Genomic DNA, 26,570 nt, shown 5'->3' with positions numbered 1-26,570 from the left:
ATTTTAGATATATTCTAATCTATATTCATAATAATAGATTTACAAATTAATCCTCTTTTGTCTCTCTATCACCGAACAATATCCTCTTTTCATGCTTTACCCGTTAAGCTTCGAAAGAATTTTTTAAATCTTAAGTAAAGAGCTTACCTATTCCTTTGAATGTGCTACTTTCTAGATTAGGTCGTGTCGGTCTGATTCCTTTTATTTTGTTTTTATATACGAATTTTCCTAACGTAGTAACAACACGTTGGATTAAAAATACATTAAGTGATTGTGTCGGGTGATCAGTGTTAGTGGTCGTGCAGTGAAGCGAGTACGTATTCTGTGGAATAACCAGGACGCACTTGACGTTACAAATCTTAACTTCGGCTGGTGAGGTATACCTGCGATCACCTGCGAACTGGGCCATACCCTGCCATAAACCGTTTGGGCCGTCGATGACCAGGATCGGTACACTGACCTACTGACGCAGGTTTCTACGCTGCAGGTGAATTTCCGTAAGGGTGAGTTCTATTCAGTTTATTGGTCATTATTGTTTTATTAATTTCACCGAACTACAATTACTTCTCGTTTATTCTTTGTTACATTACCTTTTCGTTCACACGTTATTTGAAAAGGAAATTTACAAATTCGTAAAAAGGAATTTACAAAAATGTAAATGTGCATTCGTCTTTTTACGTTAAACATAATTTGCCTACATTTACGTTTCATTCACTAATCTCGTTAAATAACAAAAGACAGATGATAAAAAGTATGATTTTATTTGTTACGTCTTGTTTATTTGCTATTATTATACGCGGTTTCCTGCGATGCATGGTAACCTACTTGTTCGGAGCATCGTAGTACAAGCGTAGCGCGTAGCCACCGCTAGCGCGGGAACTCTGCTGGCAAACTCGCGCTCTGATTGGTCGCGGTTTTTCGTTAATATCTCGTAAACGAAGCCTCAGTTTAAATTTTTGCTAAGGAAAAAGTTGTTCCAATTCACCCCCCGAGTGCCACATTTCCGGGTCGGAAGACATTTTTGGGACACCCTGTATATACTTAGTATGTCCCATAATTAATAATACAATTGAGATAGGAAAGACACGCCGCGTGCAAAATCAAACAGATAATATAAAACTGCGAAGAAAACCAAATTTGAACATTCATTCAGTACACGTAGAGAGAAATAACTTCCAACAAATACATATATCTATAGAAATGCTAATATACACGGTGAGTTAATAAGAACTACTACCTAAAATAACTCGTTACTCAGTGATTCTGTCAGAAAACGTCTTAATGAATTATCTAGCGTTTAAGAAATTCATCAGATGGATACAATTTGTGTTCTTTTATATCTTATCTTTTTTGAGAAATCAAGGTAACCTTGAGTCTTTTCAAGGTTAATGCCTCTTTTTTTGAATACCACGTTGTTTCCAATAGAAGGACGAATTCAACGACATACAGCATGATGGTATTAAAAAATATGCATTGACCTTGAAAATACTCAAGGTCACCTTGATATCTGAAAAAAAATAAGATATAAAAAAATTAAATTCTGTCCATACGATGCATCCCTTAAAACGCTACATAATTCATTAAAACGCTTTCTGATACAATCAATAGGTAACGAGTTATTTTAGATACTAGTTCTTATTGACTCACCTTATACATAAAAAATAACTACTAATTTAATGTTCCCATTGTACTGAATAAATACACTGAATTAAAAGAAGTAAAATATTTTTGAATTATTAATTTCAGCTATTCTGCACTGACAGCCTCTGAGGCTTTTCTTCCTTCTATCCTAATGAATAAACTGCGAATTTTTATGCAAAATAACATTTTGTAACGTAATTTATAAAGACAGGAGCAAAGGTAGAAATCTATTTTTCCTCTTAAGTATCTTATTGGGTTCGAACTAAAATAGAAAAATCATTGGATCCGATGAAAGTTTTGTCTTTCATTGCATTTGACAGAGCCTCATGGGCTATAAATGCATAAAATCCGCAGTCTACTGATGAAGGTTAAATGAGCGAATTTCTATAAATCATTCGCAGTCTTCTTTGTCATTGTAATTCCCAATGAATTTTGGGATTCCCCCCTTGAGATTCCCCTTTACTTACCGTGCATGCGGGAGTACCATCCACCGAAGGGATTCGATCTGAACATATTAGGCCAGCCCCAGGATGGAGCCTCCAGGCTGTCTTCGAGGCTCATGTCAGAAAGATCAAAAGGTATTGGTCTGATGAAACGATCCTTCGACTCCGGCGGTAGTACGAGCAAGGTGCGTGCATTGTCACTTTCGTCGCTGTCTGAGTCACGTGAACCTGAAACAAGAGACAAATTTCTCACATTCAAACAACGCGAATTATGACAAACAAGTGTCTTATATATTACTCATTTTAACGCTGTATAATAGGAGTACGTGCGGATTATCCTAACACGAAGCAACTATTACATTTACAGTGGGTAAAAAAAGTATTCGTACACCCTTTAAAAAACCCTTTTAAACTTTAAGACTCTTTCAAAATTGGACCAACTCACTTGAGTTTCTGTATGAAGTTAGAAGGATTAGTTTACTAAATGATGGGTTAAAAAAACTTTGAATGATTATTATCAAACGTCGTTTGGAGGAAGAAAATATTTCGTTGAAAAATACACGGAGTATACCGTTGCTGGATAAAACGCACATGGAAAAGCGATTGAACTCTGTCAAATTTTTCCTTTTATTCAGATACAAAATGACTAGAACACGAAAGTATGGAAAATGTGAAATCCATCAAAAACCGTATTATTGCATTCCGTACACCATAAAACAAAATATTTTTTTTTTCTTTCTGTTTCTACATTTTCCAATATCCTGAACAATTATTTTTAAATTGTAAATTTCATTTCAATGGTTTTTAGTCGATGGTCCAAATTAGGAAATCAGTTGCCTGAAATGGACCGATGTTATTAGTTTAGTTTTTTAAAGATATTATTTTTAACATACATTTTTTTGAACACGATATAATCTAGATATAATGTTTATCTTTTTTCTGTTTCTATTTGTATCCTGCGATGTTTTAGAAAAATAAAAAAAGTTCTCCAAAATAGGCAACTCCCCCTTAATTAAAGATGAACGACAAGGTCTGAGGTTCCATGATACCAACTATTTACACCGTTTCGTGAATCGATAGAAAAGAAACTAAAGCACCGAGTGCAATCTTATAATTATTCTTGCTCACTGTTGTGCTGTACGCGCCGCCCGATCCTTTCAAACGCCACACGGCACTTAGTGCTTTACAAGGAATTTGCTCGAGTGATTTATCGTCGAGCCCTTTTAGTGCCACGCCACTGAATCTGCTACCGAGTTCACTGTCAAACAGCAAATGCAGGATTTCGTGATTCGGTGCGGAGGGAGCTGACATGCACGAACAAATATCGGTAATCGATAATCACGTCGGCGAAGATTTGAGGGGAAAAAAAGGGAAGAAAACTGTGTGACCGCGTAAGGTCTCATTTGCAACGTGTCGAACGATTAACGTGTACTTAAGGGGTTACATACTTTTGATGAAGTAAAAACAATCGATTTTACAAAAATTGTTAATTCTATTTATATGATTCTTTTTGGCATTGTAAGTCAAAAAAAGAAATAATTTACTTGGAATATTTATCGGCATCTACTAGTAAATGGCTATTGAAACTTTAACAACGTTTTAAGCGAAATGGAGTTTTCAAAATCGATACCAGAAGTATTAAAAGACTACTGAATCAATTTGGATCAAACTTTATGGTAATATTTTTAAGACCAAAAAATCTAGTCTTGACGAAGCGAATTTTTGATTCGTGTATTTTTGACAGTGACATTTTATCAAATGATTCCTGAAGACAAGAGTCAAAGTAGGAATTTCTTTCCTCTCTAAGGTACCTTATTGAGTTAAGAATAAAATGGAAAATTCTTTTTTTTTTTTCAATAATAAAATTTCGTCGAAAAAAATCATAGTATTACAAAAACTGGCAACGTAGGATAGCTTGGAAAAATCGAAGAAAAACACTGTCAGTGAAGAATACTTGTCAGATCCTCGTAGAGAGTTTCCCCGAATGCTTCTGGCGATTATCCAATTTGTTGTCGTCAATTCATATTGACGCACAGGAAACGTGGGAGTCAATTTGAGTCGATCTAATTTCTGGCTCCATCCGCGGCCTTTCTACGCGGGAAAAACGTGCCACGGTCTAACGTGGTTCGAAGAAATCCGCAGATCCTGCTTTTCACGATGAAATATCCTCGAGACTGCTGCCACAAAATTGAAATGTTTTGACAGACGACGACAAGATACTGCGTCTTATTGAATTCCGCCCAAATAGGTTTGCTCTTGCGCTCGGTACGGATTTTAACGTATATCGTCGTCATCGCTGTGCAGATTTACATTTTTAATTCAGACGAACTTTGCAACGTGTCGTTAAACTATTTGTTTAATTTACGCGGAATGCAAACGTCACTCTTTGCTGTTTCGGGTATCTCGAAACAGAATGGAACAATTTCTGTTTAAAGCCCGGTAAATTCTGCATCGTGGACTAATTAAACCACTATTAGCCCAAATAGTTTCGATTCCTGGAAATGAGGGTTCCTGGGATCATTTGAAACAACTTTTTCCTTAGCGAAAATGTTGTCTGAGCCTTCGTTAACGAGATATTAACGAAAAACCCCGACCAATCAGAGCGCGACTAGCGTTGGCTACGCTTTGCGATTGGTAGCCAACGCTACCGCGGGAACTCGACTTTGATTGGTCGGGGTTTTTCCTTAATATCTCGTTAATAAAGCCTCGGATAACATTTCTGCTAAGGAAAAAGTTGTTTTAAATCATCCCAGGAACCCTTCACTTTCCGGAAATCGATGCTATTTTGGGACACCCTGCATACAGGGTAAGTTGGTTCTTGGCAGTTAAAACCTGTCCCCACCACCGTCCGCCGTTACCATGGAATGACAGAGACAAGAGTCTGGACTTCTTTGTTCCTACGAAGGCACAATGTTGTACCTCCACCTTCATGTACAGATTCCTCTCGATTATCGTCTGGCTTCTTCTACACGATTATTGTCCAAGCGTTATCACCATCATTGGAGGGAGGGTGCTGTGGAAGCTGTCAAGTGCATACTTTGTTGCCCCTCCGCTTTCGTTGCCGAGGGGCTTCGAGCAAAGAACGAATTTACGAGAGTTTGAAGCATTTCTCTCTATACGATTATTGTCCCCTCGCGAATCCGAGTTCGGGACAATAATCGAGAGGAGTCTGTACCTGTCGTTCTCTAGTTCCTTGAGAGTCAGTTCTTATTTAAAAAGACATTCCGAGTTTCAGTTAAATAATCTACGATTTTATAGTTCGTTCGGCGATCTTGGAGCCAGTAAATCTCTCGCTGTCTACCCGAAATATTTCAACCGCCGCGCGATGCACGTCCAATGGTAGTTGGAACATTTTGTATCGTATCGGCTTCTCCCTCTTACGCTTTTCTCACACCGTTTCTTCGTACACACAACCACACACAAACATTCTTTGCACACGCGGCCGTTCCCCTGAGAAATTTGAACGGGATCGATTTATCGGACGTGAGTGTTTTTTTTTTATTCCTTCTATTTTCCTCCTCCACGCTTTCTCAAGTGGCATTAGGAAGGTTTAATGCGATGCCTGGCAAAAAGGGAAACAGGGTGTAGGAGCTAGGGCGGGTAGGTGCCGAGTGCCATTGACTGCAGAATAAAATAGACGGTGGCATTTCTACCCGCGCGGCCTCAGCCTTGGCAAAATTCCATTTCTTTTCCATGAGGTCCGTGGCCCTGAGCAAAAACTGATATTTCCCTACCCCCGTTCAACACCACCACCCCTTGCATTTTTTTTTCTTCCCAGAGACCGCATCGACGAGTTTTGGCATACGTATATTTGCTGGGACGCCGTTTGAATTGCTCCGTATTCGTGCTTTTGCCCCTACCTCCCCTCCCCCGCCCCAGCGTAACACAGGACTGAATAAAAAATAACGCGAATCACCCGCGTACTGCACCTAATGTCTCTAGATCGACGATTTTTGCGGTATTTTGTATTTCAGGAGCCGCTCGAGGTCCTTGGTGAGGTGGCTTTATATTTTGCATACGGTGGCACTGTGGAGCCTTGAAAAATTGTCATTTTTTGGGTATTTTTCGTTCAATGAACGAAATGTTCGACATGAATGAAGTGTTGTCTGTTTATTAACCCTCTATGGGCCGAATTTTGTTTAGGACTATACATTTAAAATACAGATTAATAATGAACCCAACATGTTTTTTTCAGCAATTTTTTGTTTTATAATGTTATTGATTAGTAAGAAGGTATTATATAACAAGATGTATACGCCATCTTGAAAGTTACACGGGCCCATAGAGGGTTAATATGGTTTTTGAGAGTATAAACAAAATGTTTCTTTGAAACTTTCAATAGTTTTTTTTTTATATAGATATAGTGATCTCTCGATGAGTGCGACAGGAGACAAATCGTAGTGACATAATCGAAGTGAGCGCCTTGAAAAAATTATGCAGTACTAATGTAGGTGATTTTGGGAGAACGAATCAAATCTGATTTTGTCGGAAACAAACTTCAGTGAAGAAAACTTTTATTGTACATTTTCGATTTGTTTCCGCGTGTAAAATCGTTTTTTCGTATTTTGACGTGTAATTTTTCAGTTTCAGCCAACATTCTTACGTCAATACAATTTATAAATAATATTATACCACACTTTGTCTTGTCATGAAATAGAGTTTTGAAAGCCATAGAGGTCTAACAACGTAGTTTTGTCGCATCAATCTTATGAACTGGAACTTCTGAAACTTAGGTCATTTTACTTATTTGAAAAAAAAAAGCTGATTCCATGAACCAGTTTCATCTAACCTCACGAGACTGGCGTACCCACAACTACGAGACTACTCATAATAAAGAGAACACTACCACTTTTATTAAAAGTATTTACATTATATCTACTTACAGAGAAACACTTCCACTTTTATTAAAATCTAATCAATATAGAAAAGTTTTCCAATTTTTTTTTCATTTTGCGTGTTATCGCAGCAAGCTGCCGAATTAGTAAAAAAATAATCAACATGAATCCGTGTTACTGAACCTCGTCTCATTTTGAATTTTCCGTCATATCAATTTTCAAAAAACTTTGGGTATCGATTTAGTTAAAAAAAATTTACATATGGAACAGATTTCATTTTTTGGTGCTTTGAGTTGTATGTAAAAGCAGTAGATTTTATGTAATAATTCATTAATTTCTAAAACATCAGTGACATATATAATATTGAGATGCCTTCAGGTAATTAGAATTGCAAAACAAAAATAAATAAATAAAAATAAAACTCAAAGCTAAAACAAATAAATTCAACGTATAATGAAAAGCAAATTGCTAATAATTATGAAGAGTGTGGTATTTTTCGAAGCAAGTAAACAAGTATTATCACAAACAAGATTTTATTTTTCAATATTTTTTATTCATTCTAGTACGGGCGATAGCTACGTTCATATAGATTAAGAATCTTTCTCAATTTTTCTTGAGATAACGTAGATATCTGATATAATGGCAGCCATGGAGGCATCTCTTTTTTTAGACAATCCCGGAAAATTACAATAACTATTAATCTGTATTACATTTTCAAAAGAAAAAAATTAAGCTTACCCTATTAGTGTATACGAATTCATAGATAAAAGTTTAACATCAATATACGTAATAGTTTTTCCTACAAAGATTCCTGAATTTTGCCTAATTTTTGAATCGTCACAGTAGGGAGACCTCTTAACACTTTGACTGCCACGTCACCCAAATATGGGTGACACGTACATTGAAAAGTGTCTGGATTATTTAAACACTGTTATAAAATGTTTGCATGAAATTAATATCGCAGTATAATTTAAAACAAGACCTACTATTTATTTTTCCGTGGGAAATACCAACCGAAAAATGTATGAACTAGCACAAAGTCCATTTTCATCACATTCTGTCAAACTTGTAAAACAAATAACACAACGCCGATCAGAAAATTTTATTCCGTATACCCAATTAATTAGACTCCCCCCATCGGGTGATTATTCCTTAGATCGCTAGATTATTCTGTATCAGCGAGAAATTTCGAAAACAAAATCCATCCAAAAGCAGGTTTAGGAGTTTTTTTTAGCCAGCACGATCGAATTTGTCTATACAGGGTGGCCCACACAACTTGTTCACCCTGAATAACTTCTAAGGTATGTATTGTACGAAAAAACTTTTTAGAGAAAAGTTCTTTCTAAGATATTTCGGCATAAAAAATATAGCATTCCATTTGGAAAAACGAAGTTGTATCAAATCTTCGAAACGCATCCAGTTACAAAAAAAATATGCATTACATAATATATCCCTCCAAACCATACGACTTTTCCATAAAAAGTTTTTTCATACAATGCATACGTTAGAAGTTATTCAAGGGTGATCAAGTTGAGTGGACCACCCTGTATATTAAAATAGAATTGTGCACAACTCTGACTCAAGGACTCAGTTTATGCCAAACAATCGTAGTGTTCCATTTGAAGAAAATTGCATTTCCCATTGCAATGCACTTATGAAAGAAACAATAAAGTCTGACGATCGAACTTGTTGAATAGTTCAAAATTTTTCCGTACAATATTTCTCCAACTTCACTTGGAACAGAGCTATAGTACGGCTCAGTTACTAGAATCAGTTACAGGACATACAAATAACCAGTAACGTGTATTCATCAATCCCCATGTAAATCCATACATCACATTGTGCAGTTATGTAGATAACATACGTCGCAGTTCGAGAATGCGCCTGAATACGGCGAACAAGTGACGAACGTTCCCGGTAGGTCCATACGTGAACTCTGTCGAAGTAATATGCGACTTTCTGTTCCACTAACGCAACTTGACTTACAGTCCGTGGAAGAGATATAGCGAGCTCTCCTCGGGGTATACTCAAGTGGTATGTTAATTTGATAGCCTTCTGGGTCAAACACACGGAAAAGTATGTATTCCTCGTCGATTAGTTATAGGACCGAATTTGTTCCATTACTTGGCGTTTTACTGAACAGCCGGTCGTTGTTTGCTGAACTCCCGTCGTCTCCGAAAATTATACCTCTTGGTATAATCTGGCGCTCCGTATTTCTCAACACCGAAACATGCTGCCGTCGCCACGGCTTATTCAATTTACGGGTATACGCTATATCTCCGTCCGTAGATTACGCTTGTCTCTATCTGTCAAACCTGCACGGAGACGAAGAGGATTATGGTTTAGTTACTCCGTTGCACGTTACACTGTTCTGACAACCTATCTTTCCGTAAAAAGTCATGTTTTCCTTGCGTTTTTAGACTGCTTCTACATTGGCGTAACTAGGTAGGGGCCAATGTGCACCCCCCCCCCCCGCGGCCAGAAATTATTGAAATATGTAAAAAAAACATTCGTTGGTAAAATCTTATGTTATAAAAAATAAATACTTGAGCCGAAATGCAATACGCAACGCAATGAAGTACAAAATATATAATACTATTTTCATTACGTTAAAGTATTAAGTAAAATCGTATTAGAATTATGCTGTTTAATTTTGAGATTCTACTTAACTAATAATCCTGCAACATCAATTGGAGGGTCGGATCCAATTAAGGGAACTAGCGCTCGAGAATGTAAAAAATATTTTTGCAGAGAAAAAAACAGAAAATTGATGTTTATATATAATACATTTTAATTATAGGTATTTGCACATAATATACTCTTGATTTTAATCAATTTCAAATTTCTTTTATTTTTAAGAATTATATTTATATCCTTCTATTCTTAGTTTTAGTGTTAATCAAATTTGTATATAATTGTTGTAAAACGTGTAATTTTATTTTATGCAACCGACACACGTGGTATAAATTAGGTGCAGATGCCTGATGGGGAGTGTTATGGGCGAAAGTCAGGGAACCTGCCCCCCCCCCTTCCATCAAGAAAAAAATTCCAGTTACGCCAATGTGTTTTTGTCCATTTTGTTACCATTTTGCATTTTCTTACGCGATACTTCTGACTCAAGTTCTATTATTGGCTTCTTTGTCATTGAATCGGTGAAACTTTTTGTTACTGGCTAAAGGTTACCGAATTTATTCAGCTGCTGCACGTACAATCTTTTTTGGTACACCGGTAAACAATTCTCTAAAGCAGTGTTTTTCAACCTTTTTCTGACCGTGACTACTGGTAGTTGAGTAGCCATTTAAATGTTTTTGTTTGTAAATAAAACATGATTTATTAGAATTTTCATTGTAATTAAAAACAGCAGGAATATCTTGTGGCACACTAGGAGCCATACGGCCCCAAGTTGAAAAAACCTGTTCTAAACTGTGCAATTTTTTGACAAAACTGTTACCTTTGACCGGAAAACATTAATTTACGGTCTCATTTACAATTATAAAACGGAATGGACGAAAGAAAAAATCGCTCATTTAATTAATTGTTCCAGGAGACATGCGTTTTGTGGGACCCTACGTCTACGATCTACAAAGACAGAAATAAGAAGCACGATGAACTAGGGGTTGATGCAGAAATGAATTCAACTTAAGTAGAAAAGAAGATAGGAATGTCGATTGGACAGTTCCAGTGAGAACTACAAGAAACCAGATTGACATCCTCAATGTTTGACGCCATTATTAATAATGAGATCCAAAATGTTATACAAACTTGTTACAGACTTGTCCAGAAGGTATAATCTTGTAATAATTTATAAAAAAAAATATGCAGTATAACAAGGTTATATATAATATTTTGTTACACAGTAAAGACTCGGTGAGAGTTAAATAAGAAGTTCCTCGTGAGAGTTTCTATTTCATCCCCACCACTGGGGAGGGGGGGCATGGAACGTGCCAAGCGCATAATTTATATTCATCATCACCTTGGTGATGAAATGATTTATTTGTTATTTAATTCGTTTCTACAATTGAAGGCGACTACGAAGGATAGAAAACGGAAGAATTATAATTATATACGTATTATTATTCTCAATATTATACATGTACATATACTGTACTACTTCAAGTACTACACTATTATTATTTTAAATGTGTCTTACAACCGGTGCTGTAACACGTATATCAGAAGCGATAATGAAAGAATATGAATTATTAACCCTTCATACATAAGTAAATATCATCCAAATTATATCGTGTTTGATATAATTATAAAAATCCCACGAATATGTTCGTAAAAGTTTCATTAACAAAGACACAAAAACAAAAAAGTTTCATCGTTGCATTATCGTTGCGTCACTCGATACTAGGGCATGCGATCTTTTCTTGATCTCCCTTTGTTCAGCAATCGGCTCGTGAAGGGAAAAAATTATACGCTTGTCTGGTTCCACGGGCCCCTTCCCCAGTGGTAGGGATGACGTTTTTACACTAATCGTGGAGGAGCCAAATCACATTTATCGAGGGCTCTCTGTATCTCGTTAACGAAGCCTCGGACAACATTTTCACCAAGGAAAGAGTTGTTTAAAATCATCCCAGGAACCTCACATTTCCAGGAATCGAAGCTATCTTGGAACACTCTGTATACAGGGTGTCCAATTATAAAGAAAACATGCAAACAATTGAAAGACTATCGACTATATGAAAAAACGCTCTGTATAGCGTAGATGCAGCTCAATTCTTTCGAGCAGTGCAGTCAGAAAATCAAGACACACGGTACTAGAAACTATGCAAGATTTAATAAACTCCACCTAACGTGGCGAAGCGCTTAATTGGGGACACGCTTATCAATTCGGTCATTCCAACACCCAGGGTCTGGGCTCTGGACACCGGGTAATTATAGTAATTGTAGTAAAGCATCGACGTAGTTAGAGGATGCTGCCGGTATACAAGGGATACATGCGCATAGCGGCAATACAGGTCCTCGGTGACAGTGGCCTGCGCCAATATTAGGATGAACCTCTTAGTGTGCACGGAGCTATAACCATTGACACAATCACTTGAATTAATAGCCGGCAATTAAGCGGACGATAATGCTTCCCATATGCACCCTTCCGGTGCTGTTCTGACCCAACTGATAAAAAGACAACCACGAAATTCACATCCATCCACGGATCATCCGATAACGTTTTCTCGATCCCGTTTTGCACTTACAAGGGAACATCGGGGACTGATACACTCCGATTTTGATGAAAGTTTGCGTAAATATTTATTAGATTTATCTAACAAGGGAAGGCACGGAAGTGTCCCCTTCCGATTTTGATGAAACTTTGTATGTCTGTTAACACTAGAACTACCGACGATAACGTATAGCGATTTCTATCGGATTGATAAACATGACAAATTTTTGAAAATATAGAAATTTATAAATCAACTAATTTCTTCAGTTTCGTAGTGGAATAAAAGTTGTTAAACATCTGAGAAAATACATTTCTATGACATTTTAATGATCGTTGTAAGAATGTACTAACCAGCCATTTTGACTGTTTGGTAGTTCTAGTGTTAAGCAGTCAAAAATAAAGGTTACGTGCTTTTTTTTTATCGGCTGAGACGCGACTTTAAGGGGTGAAATCATCCCTAGAAGTTTCGACCCGAAAGTAATATCTCGAAAACCAGAGGAGATACATGAAAATTTCTAATGGACAAGGTTTGCGATTTGTTATGTAGAATAATATGGTACTAACAAATAGGCCAAAATATAATTTGTTTATAACAAAAAAATTTCGGATCGAAACTTCGAGGGGTGGTTTCACTCCTTAAAGTCGTGTCTCAGCCGATAAAAAAAATACTTATCCCTTATTTCTTACTGCTTAACAGACATACGAAGTTTAATCAAAATCGGAGGGGGAGACTTCCGTGCCTTCCCTTGTAAGAAGATACAGTGGGTAAAGAAAGTATTCGTACACCCTTTAAAACAGAACAACTCTTTCAAAATTGGTTCAAGTGACTTGAGTTTCTTTCTAAAGTTAAAAGGATTAGTTTACTAAATGATGTATTCAACAAATTTTGACAATTTTCCGATTTTTCAGAATGTCAAAGAAAATAGTAAATGTCGTTTTTTACAACTATTTTGTCTGAGACTGTAATGAAAATTTAATAAATACTTTTCGAAGATATGTACATATGCTGCAACTTTTATTGAAATCGGTAAATACAGAAATGAATTCCCCCCACCCCCCTTCTTTCTGAAGAACTTTATTTTTTTTCAATCGATAAAAGCAGCTTTATAGATCTCAAGAAACTGTATAATTTTTATTTCAATCATTTTTCGACATCCTTTGTTGTTTACGACTTATAAGCACGTATATAGAAAGGACGGTTCGGGTAAAAGGGTTGATATCTTCCTTAAAGTGAAAAACAGGCGGCAACGAATTAGAGCTATGTTCTTAGATAGGTCTAATAAATATTTATACAAAGTTTCATCAAAATCGGAGTGTATCAGTCCCCGATGTTTCCTTGTTAGCTTGCTTGGGTGTCCGGATTAAAATGGTAGAAAATTGATCCGCGTGTAAAGACAGGAAATATCATCGGTTACCTGGTATCGTACGTATGTATGCAACTACGCCACGGATATTCCCACTACATTTATACCGCAGTGTATCAAGTCGTTGCAATTGCCAACTGCAGGAAATTGTAGAGTACAACGAATGACGCAGAGAGAAGGCTTTGCGGAAATCGATACCAGTGCATAATGATGATAAGTGGAACTTGTGTTATTTTAAGTATCGTGGCCTGGTTTTATTCATTTTAATCATTTTTCGGTGGCAGAACACTTACGTTATGCAAGGTTTAGAATTATGGTATCGGGTGTCCTTGGAAAAAATAGTCTACTCGAAGGAAGCGATAAAGATGGTAAAATTTTGTATAAAATATTTTGTCTGCTGTCAAAGACGCGTATCTAACGAAATGAATGCTTTTAAAGAAACTAGATAAGACTTCAATGATCCATATTAATGCTGATACTGAAAATTTGACGAACCTTTATGGGTATGGTTTATGCGTGTTTTCATGGTACATATTTTTGTTCGTCGAAATGTGATGCACTATTTCTACACAAATTGTAAATAATTTATTATAATGATGCGGATGTAGAATCGTGGTATTCAAGTTTTGTAATTTATTATTCATTATATACATATGTACATGTCGTCAGTTTGGTAGAAGAGTGACATCCCAAAAATCGTTAATTTTAAGATATCTGCAAAAATTAACTGTATAAGTGAACTATTTTAAGTCCTTTAACAAGGACAAAATTCAATTCTTTTAATGTCATAATTTAAAATAGGGCTGTATTAACCTCCTTTTTAAAATAGTAAGCAATAAACATATATCTTAAAACTTAAGGACTATTGTGCAAATTTTAAAAGAAAAAAATTGTTTTATTGCTATGTGGTTAAGTAAAAAATAATTTTCCACCACAAACAATGTGCTTTCGTTCAATGTATTAATATTCATTCAATGCGTATTCAAAACCGATTTTGTGAAAAATTTACTTTTTTTATTGTTAGTCATTTTTCTAGCCAACGAACAATGTATATCAATAACGACACTCCAGTAACACGATTTTACATCATTATAATAAATTGCTTCTAAATTTGTATATATTTAACACTAGAACTACCAAGCAAGTCAAAATGACTTGTCAATAGACTCTTACAACGACGATTAAAATGTTGTGACAATACATTTGCTCAGATCTTTTGCACCTTTTATTACGACATGAAAGTGAGGAAGGTAGTCAATTTCTGAATTTCTAAACTTTCCAAAGTTTTTCACGTTTATCCACCGATCGAAGCAAATATGTATTTATCGTCGGTAGTTCTAGTGTTAAAGTACATCGCCGGGTGTATACGAACTTTTACGATTGTGCTACGTAATTGTGGTTTAAAATGGAAGAATCCTCTTATATAACAAACAGACGCTTAAATAATTTCTTCCTGTTTAGTTCCATTAATTAAGTCGAACAAAAAGTGAGTTAAAAAAATTTAAACCACGTCTCTCTGAAATATTATTTTCGCTTAGAGGATTTTTTAAACGATCCCGCTCAACTGTTGGTTGTTTATACATCGATGAAAACTGTTTTCCATCGTATTTTTTTTTACTATTTATTTAACCATCACGAACGGTACGAGATGGAAAATACATCACTGTTACGTGTTGTAATAAGTTCGGCACAATTGCTTTTTATTCAGCGAGAAATCGTTTCAACGAAACATGAACAATTATTGGTATGCAAACTGTTTTACAGTGGCGGCTTAAATTTTTCGGTAGAACATTGCAAAATGCAATAAGAGTACAAAGCGTTTGTGAAAATAATTAGACGTACGAAATGAATTTTTATCTGAAATATTAATTTATTAAGTGCAAGATATTGATTTAACACTTTCTACTCAAGTAAAATGAATAAAATATAAATAAAAGTTATTGATATTACGTATCTTTATGATTCTATTTTCATTGTTTTTAGATTGCTCTTTTATAAAAACTTATTGTAATAAAAAATTTTCAAAAATTGTATATCAAATGATATTTTTAAATTCAATCATATACCTTTATCGATTTTATTATACATAATTATTCCCATTTGTTATTTTTAAGTTATTTTGTTTATTTCTAAAAGTGGTGCAAGTTGTTCAACTGCGGTTAATAAAAACATTGTTTTATTTAGAGAATATATATACAGAAATGGTCACGTAATAAAAGTAAACATATTTAGAGTTTTCACAGTACAAAACAACCATATTAGCGTTTAAGAATACCATTAAATAGGATAAAATTGAAAACATTAATTATCTCGAAATAAAGGAAAGTGGACTCTTTTACCACTTAAAATGTGGTAAAATAACTAAAAAAGAATTATAAAGTTGTAAGGTATTTTTTATACCACTTTAAAGGAAAACAGTTCATATTTTTGTCAATACTTTCATCCTAGGCATCGAATACTTTTGGTTTCACCGAAAAATCGAACTGTACACAACTTTCTATAAGACACAAGATTTCAATTATCCCATTGACTTTCGTACATGGCCAGGGTAACTTAACTCGAGGAAGCGAGTTAATCCGACTCAAACGCAGCGTTCAAAGTGCGAAATGGTGTTGCGACGCGACGCCGACAAAAGGAGTATTCAGACACTTCGGTTTTCGAAGTTTCTACCCGCGAAGTTTCTATAAACGTAATAATTGTTTCTCAAGCAACGAAACACCGTGAGTAGATACGACGCACATATTCCAGATAGCACATGACGCCTTAAAGACGCCCATTTTGACGGCTATTTTAGGTCTAAGACGTCTCTGAGCCGTCTTCAAGACATTGTGTGCTATATGAGCAGAGGTTCTTTTTGCCTAAAGGCTGACAGAGATAAATAACTTCATTGGATTTTTATCAAAATTGGTATTCTAATGTTTTTTGGAGTTGCTGAATTTGCATATTTCGACAGAAACGCAAAATTCGTAAAATTTTATTTTTTCTGATTTTCACGAAAAATTCAGTATTTGTACATTTAGTAGGTCATGTATGTTGTTCAAATATGTTTTTCAAAATAATAATAAACAAAGTAAGAATTATAAATGTTGTGTGAAATAAAAAAGTGCTGTTTCAATATATGCAATGTTTATTACGGCTAAACCCGATGATCTAAGGTCATCAAATTTACCTTGGAGTTTATTTAGAGTTCCGTTATTAATGATTGATAACAAAAAAGTGTTCCCACAAGATAAAAAAAATGCGGACCTAAAAGTGTCTGTGTAGGGAGAACGTAGATAGGTACTAACTGGCACTTTAAATGCGGATATCTTAAAAAGGATCAAAAATGAGTAAAATCAAATAATGTGGTTTGGTTAAAATTACCACTTATCTGAAATAATTATCTTAATTAATTTCCCCCTAATTAGGCAACAGACGCCAAACATGAAATACCGTATTTAATCCTCGCGTTCCTATTAGTCTATCACTGGCAAATCGTCGATTTGAAAATGGCGTTAATGCGTTAATTGTTCGGTTCATGCTATGTAAATAATACCGTTGTGATAATACAAGATAAGATATGTAATCGTCGAAAATTACGCCACTAATTACACAAAAAAAGTGGAACAATGTCTGAGGTCAGAAACATTACAAGAAACGTTATGACGATAATACGAAACGATTTGGAAAAAAAAATTCTAGAGGTTGGACTATGAAAGTAAACATTGTGTACTAATTCTGATGGAATGTCTCATCTTTGCGTGACATATTTCAACAGATTCCATTACATGACTATTGTCTTCATTAATATTACTAAAAATTGGGTCATATTATTTTTGTTTTCGTTATCTTATAATTTGTATTTTTAAGTAACAAGGCATTATTTCTTACATTTTATAGCGTCAGTATCTGTGTTATGCCACGACAAAGAGAAAATCATTTTCTGTTAGCAACCAATTTCTGACACACAGAACACAGAATGCTATACTATAATGTTTTAAGGTGAAAATGGTACAAATACCAAAAACCTTAAACGAAAATAAAATGGAAGAATTGTTTTTAGAAGAGTTAGCAAAGGAATTCGTTGTCATTAACGTAATTGAACATGGAAAAGTATCATTTATTTAAAATTCGTAAGATTATTTATACTACAAAAATTTTTATTTATAACGCCAAACGGACCATTCACATAAAGGAAAGTAATTTATATGTATATATTCGCGTCACTTTAACAAGAACAATGTTACAATTCAAAATAGTAGGTTATACACAAATAATATTTCAATAGAAACCCTCAAAACCCAAAGACTATTACCTAAATTGTTGAGAAAAAAAATGTTCTTATTGTTAAATGATTAAGTAGTTAATAATTTTTTACCACAAAAAATTTTAAACCAGTTTCATGGAAAATTTATTGTTCTTAGTTGTATGGACTCTTTTAGCAAACCGACGATGTTTACGCAATCTTGTGTCGCGACTGACCCACCTGCAGGGTTCTACGGTCCATACTTTGGAGATTAATTGTTATTTTCAAGTCTGTCAGACTGACATTTTGTTAACGTACTGTTTGGAATATATAAAAAAAAATAAAAATAAACCATGGAGTTCTCCATTAAATTTCGTCCTAATTGATATAACAAATTGAAGATTTGATAAATTGCAGTATAGTTAATCGTATTTTGAGTTGACAGGGCAGTATTCCGGGAAGGTAAATTTTGTTGATTTCAGGAAAGATCTAGTTCAGTCAGAATGCAGAACGAGGGAAGAGGTAATAAATCTCTTTTGCTCGCTATATTTGCAACATTTATGTGCACCCTCGAGAATGAAGATACAGTGAGACAATTTCATCTAATTTTGAAAAATATTCCGATGTAACGCATTTGTCACTATTTTTCAATTACAGTTCCCTGTTTTCCAGAACTTCACTTTTTAATGCGTTTAGTTCCCTTGAGATAATGTTTAAAGAAGGCAATAATTATAGTTGAGGAAACAGAAATAAATAACCGTGACAATAAAAATTACGAATACCTACTTGAAATTCATATTTGAGCTTTTAATGGAACACATTCGTTGTTGATATAATGGGGATTACTCAATAATCATCTATTTGCTATTATAAATATTTATTTGATATTACTTTCCCTGTATGTATGAAAAAATGGTTATTACAGTAAATATGAGGAAAGAAGACGAAATTTGTAGTCTCCCTGATAATTAGTTGTATGCAAGTTTCGAGCAAATTAAGTTCATACTTGTTATTTACAAGATCTGTTGGATGTTTTATTTTGAGTCTGCAGTTGATGGGTGTGTAGCACTCAGTTAATGTTGTATTGGTGTGGTTATCGATTCGATTTTTATGTTTTGAGCTGTATTTTTGTACTTCACTAATAACAGTATTAATAATTAAGGATTTTCTAATATCTTATTTAATGATACACCATGGAGCTGCTCTAATTAGCCTCAAGATTTTTGCCTATTCTGTTTCAACTTTCTTCACATTAGATTTTGATGCTGTAGCCCAAAATGGTATTCTATATCTCCACAATGGTTTAATTAGCAAGATATAAATTTGCCTTTTTTTTTCTGATTAGCCAATAACAGGTCTTGGTTACATATTTCATTTCCTTTTTGATTTCTTTTCTATGCTTACTCCAGGTAAGCTTTCTATCCAATATTAACCCCAAATATTTTACGTCATCTTCTTGTGGTATTACATACTACATTACTAACTCTTATTTCTGGACAATTCCTTTTGTTTAACGTGAAACATATATTGCGACTTTTCTCGGTATTGATTTCAATGAGTTTCTTGTCCATCCTGGTTTTTGATTTTGATGAAATTTTCATTCAATGTACCAGTTGTTTTTTGTGCACATACATTCAAGGGGAGAACAGTAGAAACCAAAATAGCAAAAATGTTGAAAACAACACACGCAAAAATAGTATGCAAATAAATTGCTTTAAACGAAAATGTTCTTAACCTCGGATTTATCTGACATGAAACAGAATTAGTTTCGTTCGTAAAGACGACCAACGATAAGTGCTAACGTTCCCATAGAAAATACGAGTCGACATTAAGATGCGCATTTCAGATAATTATGCAACAAACGAATTTGTCACTGTGAGAACCTGCACAGGGATAATCCGTAACACACACGCAACTTGTCTACGATGAATGAATACGTAAGGAGCAGGTATCCCGAGATCAGAAACGGTGGATTAGCCTTTCTTGGAATACTTGGAGAAACAAGTTTCCCGTAATCGTGTGTGATTCATAGCACACATGACCTACGCGTGTAAATCTCATTCGGTGACATTTACTATCCGTGAACGTTGCCTGGTTTCCTGGCTGTTTACATAGTGGTCGTGGATGTATAGCATTCTTCTCCGATGCTTTTCTGTAATTCTCAAGCCACGTCAGGTGACCGTGGCTCGACCCTTCCCAGATAGCATATGAGGCCTTGAAGACTGCTTAAAGACGTCTTAGACCTAATATAGGCGTCTTTAAGGCATCCTGTGCTATCTGGGCTGTGCACTGGCCGGGTTAATTCGGACCAGAGACAGGAAAATTGATTATTTAGATAAAGGATCTTAAGTAAGAATGAAAAGTTTAGAAAAAAGTACTCCGTTATTTTTCATTGTTCAAGAGTAAAAATTCCAATTTTTATAATAAAATAATACTTCTTGAATAAATAGACACTGGACAAATAATTATTTAGTCTCGTTAACTGTTTAACCCTTCCAGATCTGGTGGTCAGATTTGTGTATATGAAGTTCCTTACAATTTCACACAAAGTCTTAGGTACAGTCCCAGACAGCATATGCCTTGACGACGTCCATTTTACGGCTATTTTAGGTCTAAGGCGTCTTTAAGCCGTCTTCAAGGCGTCATGCGCAATCTGGGTATTCAATACTAATTATCAGAACATTATAACATCTACTCGATAGTTTTACACTTTGTAAACTAAATAAAATTATATTCTCGTTGGGAGCGTGCACCAAGAGCCCAGGGAAAAATATGAAATCTCAGCACGGTAAGTGGCTGAACCGTGTGCATCTGTAGCGAAGTTTTACTTTCCATCAGAGAGGGAGAAAGATCGGTTTGGGGGGGAGGAAAGGAGGAACAGAGAGAAGAGTTAAAGTCTGTGGAAAAAAGGAGAGAAACAGAGGGAGAAGAAAAGATAGGAGAAGGTAAAGGTTGAGGTAAAAAACGGCGCCGACAATGCACGGCCTGGCATTATGAAACTTGAAATCGAAATAGCGTGCGAGAATATAGGTACTACAAGTACGTGCTTGATGCCAAAGACGTAATAACTTGGAAGAACTCATTATTGCAAATGTACGTGCATATACAGTGGGTCAATAAAGTATTCGTACACCCTTTAAAACAGAACAACTCTTTCAAAATTGAACCAAAGCAATTTCACAAATATATTTTACTTTTAGGTAACACATAACCAGCTTCAGCATATCTCAAACAGCTTTAGGAATTCCTCTGAAACATTATAATAAGCACATTAGCCATAAGCCAATTTAATAGGGCCAATTTTTGAGAAACGAAGGACAAGCGTCAGAAATTAGTGGAGATTACATGGAAGCGTATAGTACGCCTTGAGTGGAATCAAGTGAGAAATGATATAAAAAATTCACCGTTTGACTACCGCAACTCATTCAAATGGATATTTCTATGTGAAGTGGACACATTCATTAAACAGGTATTTAACACCAGAACTACCGACGATATAAGCGTATATTTATTTCCATCCGGTAGATAATCATGACAACCTTTTGAAAAATCTGACAAAATGCATTGTTGTAATATTTTAATAACTATTAGAGGAGGGTATACACTAACCAGTCATTTTGACTGCTTTGTTGGTTCTAGTGTTAAAATTGTTCAAAACACTGAATATAATTTACATTCTCTGCGTTATGCGTACAATTAACTATTAAAAGTATAGACTTTAAATGCTGTTATGTATTATTACTGGATCGTGTATTCGAATGTATTTACACTATCGCTCATAAGTATTAGGAGACCTAGTCTGTATGAAGAAAATGTGACGTTTTGTAAAAATTATACATATATCTTAGGCCATGTTTATTACTTCATAGTAGCATAAGCGTTTTCCATCGAGCTTTTAACCCCTTACCGTACGGAATTTTACTTTGGTAAATAGTCATAAGTAGACAGCGCATTTTATGCATTTCCAATAAAAAGACAAACCTTACATCAGATACAAGTGGTTTTCTGGTTTATTCTGAACCCAATAAGATACTTAAGAGAGAAAAGAAACTCCGAAATTTGCTCCTGTCTTAATGAATTATTTCACAAAATGTCATTTTGCATAGAAATCCGCAGTCTAGTCATAAGAGTCAGTTACCTAAATTCTAATATTTGGTAAGGGGATAATGTCGCTTAAACAATATTTATTTCAAACTTTTAGCAATTTCGTAATGCCATTTACTGTATATTCGATATGCACATTCCGAAGAAGAATAGTGAGACCACACTGGGACATTGGCATAAAAAAGGCGAAAAGTGTAAAGTTGTACTATGTTTAGACAAAAATAAGAACTGTTACGGAAATTTTCACAATAATCAGTTTGCGATTTGTTTATATTATGCTCTAGATATGTTATAGCCATGAAATAATACACCTTTTGTCAAATAAAACAAGTTAAGTTAATAGTTCAAGTTTGAAATGTATTATTGAATTCCGAAGAATCATCCATGTCAGGGATAATATTTTGTGGTTCACGATCTGTATTGAACTGAAGTACCAGCGAACTCAAAGAAATTGTGACTGTAACGAGTAATGATATAAAACCACCCATTAAAGTTTCCCGTTTTGTTAATTGAAAATTTCACACTTTCCTCTTATCGACAAACACAACAAGTTTTAACGTAATTTGTTAATTTCACAGCCTAAATGATTCTGTAACTCTAATTTGTTCTTACTCTGCCTTTAGTATCCCGAGTGTCCGATGACTTACGGACAAGAGTCACCAACTGCACGTGCCTCAGGAATAATAATGAGGGATTATCATAATGGAATTCATTTCCAGTTTATACGGGTACGTAATAGACGCAGAGCAGGAAGTGCATACCCGCTGACTCGCCTGAAAGGATATACGTTTGACCGTGAGAGGACATCTCTCAGTATACAGGGTGTCCCAAAATAGTTTCGACTCCCAGAAGTGAGGGGGTTCCTGGGATGATTTGAAACAACTTTTTCCTCAGCGAAAATGTTATCCGAGGCTTCGTTAACAATATATTAACGAAAACCCCCGACCAATCTACGCGCTGCGATTGGTAGCTGACGCTACCGCGGAAGCTTAGCCGGCAGACTGATTGGTCGGGGTTTTTCGTTAATATCTCGTTAACAAAGCCTCGGATAACATTTTCGCTAAGGAAAAAGTTGTTTCAAATCATGCCAGGAATACCTCATTTCCATAACACGAAGCTATTTTGGGACACCCTGTATATCCAGCGTCCTCGTTACGCTCGTTAGTCTTGCCAAGCGAGGAAGTGCAAGAAACTACAAATACGGGTACACTGGATATGCACAAACGAGTCGATTAATCGGTTGGAACGTGCATCGCGAAGAAACAAGTTCTTCACACACACACACACACGTACATGATGACTAGCTGCTATCCGCGGCGAACGAAGTCCTTCAACGTTGTGTACGTACACCACACTTCCGTTAGAGGCTGTCGATAAATTGGAAGTCGTTCCAGTTCTTTGCCTCTGCCAACTCTCATCTTGGAATGCGACCATCGACTACTACGTCCACGTCGCTCGACACGTTTTTCTCCCCCGACACAACCGGTGGGTCGTATTACATACACACCCGGGACGAAGGTACAATGAACTTCTTCACGGTTGAATAGAGATATGCTGCTCTGTAAGTACAGTGCCCTGCGAGATAGCTGAACGGCCGATTAAGAAAGAAGAGTATATAAAGGCTTCCTCCCTGCCGGCTGTGGAGAAAAAGCAGAAGAGGAATGCCAAAAATGTTAAACCTATGAAAAACTCTATGCCTATGTAGGATCGGTTGGATCGTGATTAAGGAAACTGGAGAAGGGTGAATGGCAAAGGAACGCCACGAAAAAGCTGACCCCTATGGAACTATAAGATTGCTGGTTCGTAATTAAGAAAGGAGGGTGGAGGAAGGAATGGGAAATTCCGTAACTGCTGAATCGATTCGATTTGAGGATCTGCGCCCGCAAATCGCTTGCTGGGCGGAGCTTGTAATTCGAACGATTTCGACTTTAGAACTGTTGATTTTAAAGAAATTTCACCCGACATGTGAGACCGCGTCGACACATTTTGTAATAACTTTGAATTCTTCATCCATTAAGACCTAACGTTGTGTTAAGAAACCGTTTTGCTTGCAATTTTTTTTTGCGAATTTACGTTATTAAGTTCTGTTTTTCATGTTACGGTTATGAAAGGAAATATCAAAGACTTGTTAAATATTATTTTCGTACGCTATTTCTTCTTCCACTTAGATCCTATGACGTTTTGAAATTTGAAGAAATGGAAGTATTTATATCATTAGGATTAGACTGCGTGTTTTATGGAATTATGACCAATAGAAGTCTGAAAAGCAGTGAACGACAGAAGTTATATCAGATGTAACCAGTTCTCTATTTCCTTCTTAATCCGACGAGGATAAAGTTTAATCCGCTAAGGGAAAAAGAAGTTTGTACCATTGTTCCTATCTTTACGAATTACTTTATAAAATGTTATTTTACATAAAAACTCGCGATAAATTATGAAAAACCAATTATGTATTTCTTAAATTATGGAAATTTATTGTTGTATTTTCCTCATGTTGTGGGCTTCTATAATATGGTGTTTAATGTTATAATGTCTTTTATATTCCGGCAAAATAATATATAAGTTATTTTATTTACGTTTTTTCAATAAAGTAGTGGCCCAAAGTTAGATTAACGCAATATTTTGTTACACAGAAAGTATCGATCCAAAATTCTTTTAAATAGAATTTGTATTCTTTCTTGTACAATTGTATAAGTAATAAATAATTGTATGTGTAAAAATGGCCTTATTTTCCTGCTTGGTACTTAATATGGGTTAATATTTCAAGATCATTTTTGGATATTTGCAAAATCGTCAAGCATTTTTGGTAACCGACAGAAGTTAGACATAATTATTTTAATCCTTCGTAAGTAATACGTACATACATTTTTTCACACTCCGTAGGTAAACTGAGTCGTTGATGTTCAAGCCTAATTCCGTTTCACCGTTTAAAGCTTTCAGAAAATATGAAAAAATTCTGGGATAGTTATCAAAGTCCCTACTAGATTATACAATCGTTCGTTAAGTAAAATGTTTAAAAGTTCTTCCAATAAAAATAAAAATTCGGAGGAAAGTCCGAGAAGAATGGAACTTCGTTTGGATCGTTAACGACTCACATTGCCTACGGTTGGTTAAAATGAATGGAAGTAGGATGAAAATACAAATCGACCAAGAAAATGATTGTCATTTGCAATATTTGGAGACACCTTGTTAAATTTTTACTTCGTTGCGTTTTGATCTCTTCTTTGTAATGGCAAACAAAAAATAAGGCATTCCATTTAAAAAAAACGTTACCATTAGAGAAATCTCAGAAGATATGACCTTGAGATGACCTTCAATCTCATAGCCTAATGTCCCCTCTAAAATACACACATTTTCTCTCGAACTATTCTTTTGTACCGTGACAAATAAGAGAATAATTAAGGATAGCAGAATTAGGCGGGACACCCTGTATAACAGTTTTAGTGAGTTTTTACGATTTACAGAAATACCAGATTGTAGTTTTACACAAGATATCGCGTGCAGCAAAATTTTCTGCAAGATCCTTATTTCAGAAAATATATAGACTTAATTAATCGAGTTATCGAAAGCCACCGAAGGAAACTAAAAGTTGTGGGTCACGTTAACCGATACGTAGTCTCGATGTCACGTATTTTCAGTACCTACTGAAACTACAGTACTCTTTGAACTTTGATTTTGGATCTGATAAATGGCGAAATTGGCAAAAATATGAAGGTAAAACACCGAAACACTTGAGACCCGTCCACTTTAAAAGCACAATTAAATATTCGTGAAAGCAACCATACCCATGAATGGGATAGATCACAATTAAGGATCCAGAATTATACTTCAGTCGTTATTTTATTCAAGGACTGGTATTATTGCGGTTTTAGTCATGTTTAAGCTTTAAATCTTTTGGGACATTGACAAAACTCGACAATCAGCATAGTGCTTATGTCATATACATACATATACATATACATAAATTGGCCAAAAAGACCACCTCTTTTTAATACAAAAATGTCGAGAGTTTAAAGGTCCATAAACACTGAACGATGAATACATGTTGTAGTTATGTGTGCATGACTACAACACTAAACTAGAAAACAGAATATATATAATACTTCGGGTAAGAAATCGTATGATTGCCATAATAGCTGTGTTGAAAACCCAATTATTGACAAGCTTTTTCTTATTTATTTGATCGACGACCAAGCCTCAAGTTTTTTTTGAGCGTGTATTTTGTTGTAATAAACAATCTGTATGAATTTTATTTAATTATCTAGTCTTCCTTTGGCACGAACCACCTTAATCCGATGCGGTCTCGCTTGATAGGAAAACACATCTCTCCTCTGACCCTCGGTTTATCGTTATTTTCCGCGTCGCAGACGAGAATACTCATGAAACACAGTTGATTAACCCGTTAACCGGGTTACTCAACAAAATATTTCGTTATACCAGGAAGACAACTCCAAAGAGGATGACGACTTTTCTCGTCATGGAAATTTTTCATGATGAGCATTACGTTTTACGTCGTTCTTACCCATTAAAACCTAGCGTGGACATATGGAAACACTTCGAATTTGCACTGTTTAGTTTGAAACGGCATTATAACGTTTTTTATACATTTTTATAAATTTTGTAAAATTATAAATAAGAATAAAAAGAAAATAGATATAAACAATACCTTGGTACTTAACTTAATAATAATAATAATAATAATAATAACTATGCTACCCTATCGTAGAAACACTTAGATATAAAAATAATAAGAATAAAAATAAAATAAATATAAACAATACATTGGTACTTAAT

General features: G+C 35.2%; 1 protein-coding gene across 1 annotated transcript in view; it reads right to left on the bottom strand.

Moving 5' to 3' along the window:
• Positions 1 to 26,570, bottom strand: part of LOC107191367 (icarapin-like) — an 80,921-nt gene that overhangs the window by 29,433 nt on the left and 24,918 nt on the right. The window contains exon 2 of the mRNA XM_015580397.1: positions 2,109 to 2,312. Coding sequence (XP_015435883.1) covers positions 2,109 to 2,312 — 204 coding nt within the window. The remainder of the gene's footprint in view (positions 1 to 2,108; positions 2,313 to 26,570) is intronic.

Source organism: Dufourea novaeangliae, unplaced genomic scaffold, assembly GCF_001272555.1.
Source record: "Dufourea novaeangliae isolate 0120121106 unplaced genomic scaffold, ASM127255v1 scaffold11, whole genome shotgun sequence".
Lineage (NCBI taxonomy): Eukaryota > Metazoa > Arthropoda > Insecta > Hymenoptera > Halictidae > Dufourea > Dufourea novaeangliae.
The sequence above is the reverse complement of the archived record's forward strand: the minus strand, read 5'-3'. Positions and strand labels throughout refer to the sequence as shown.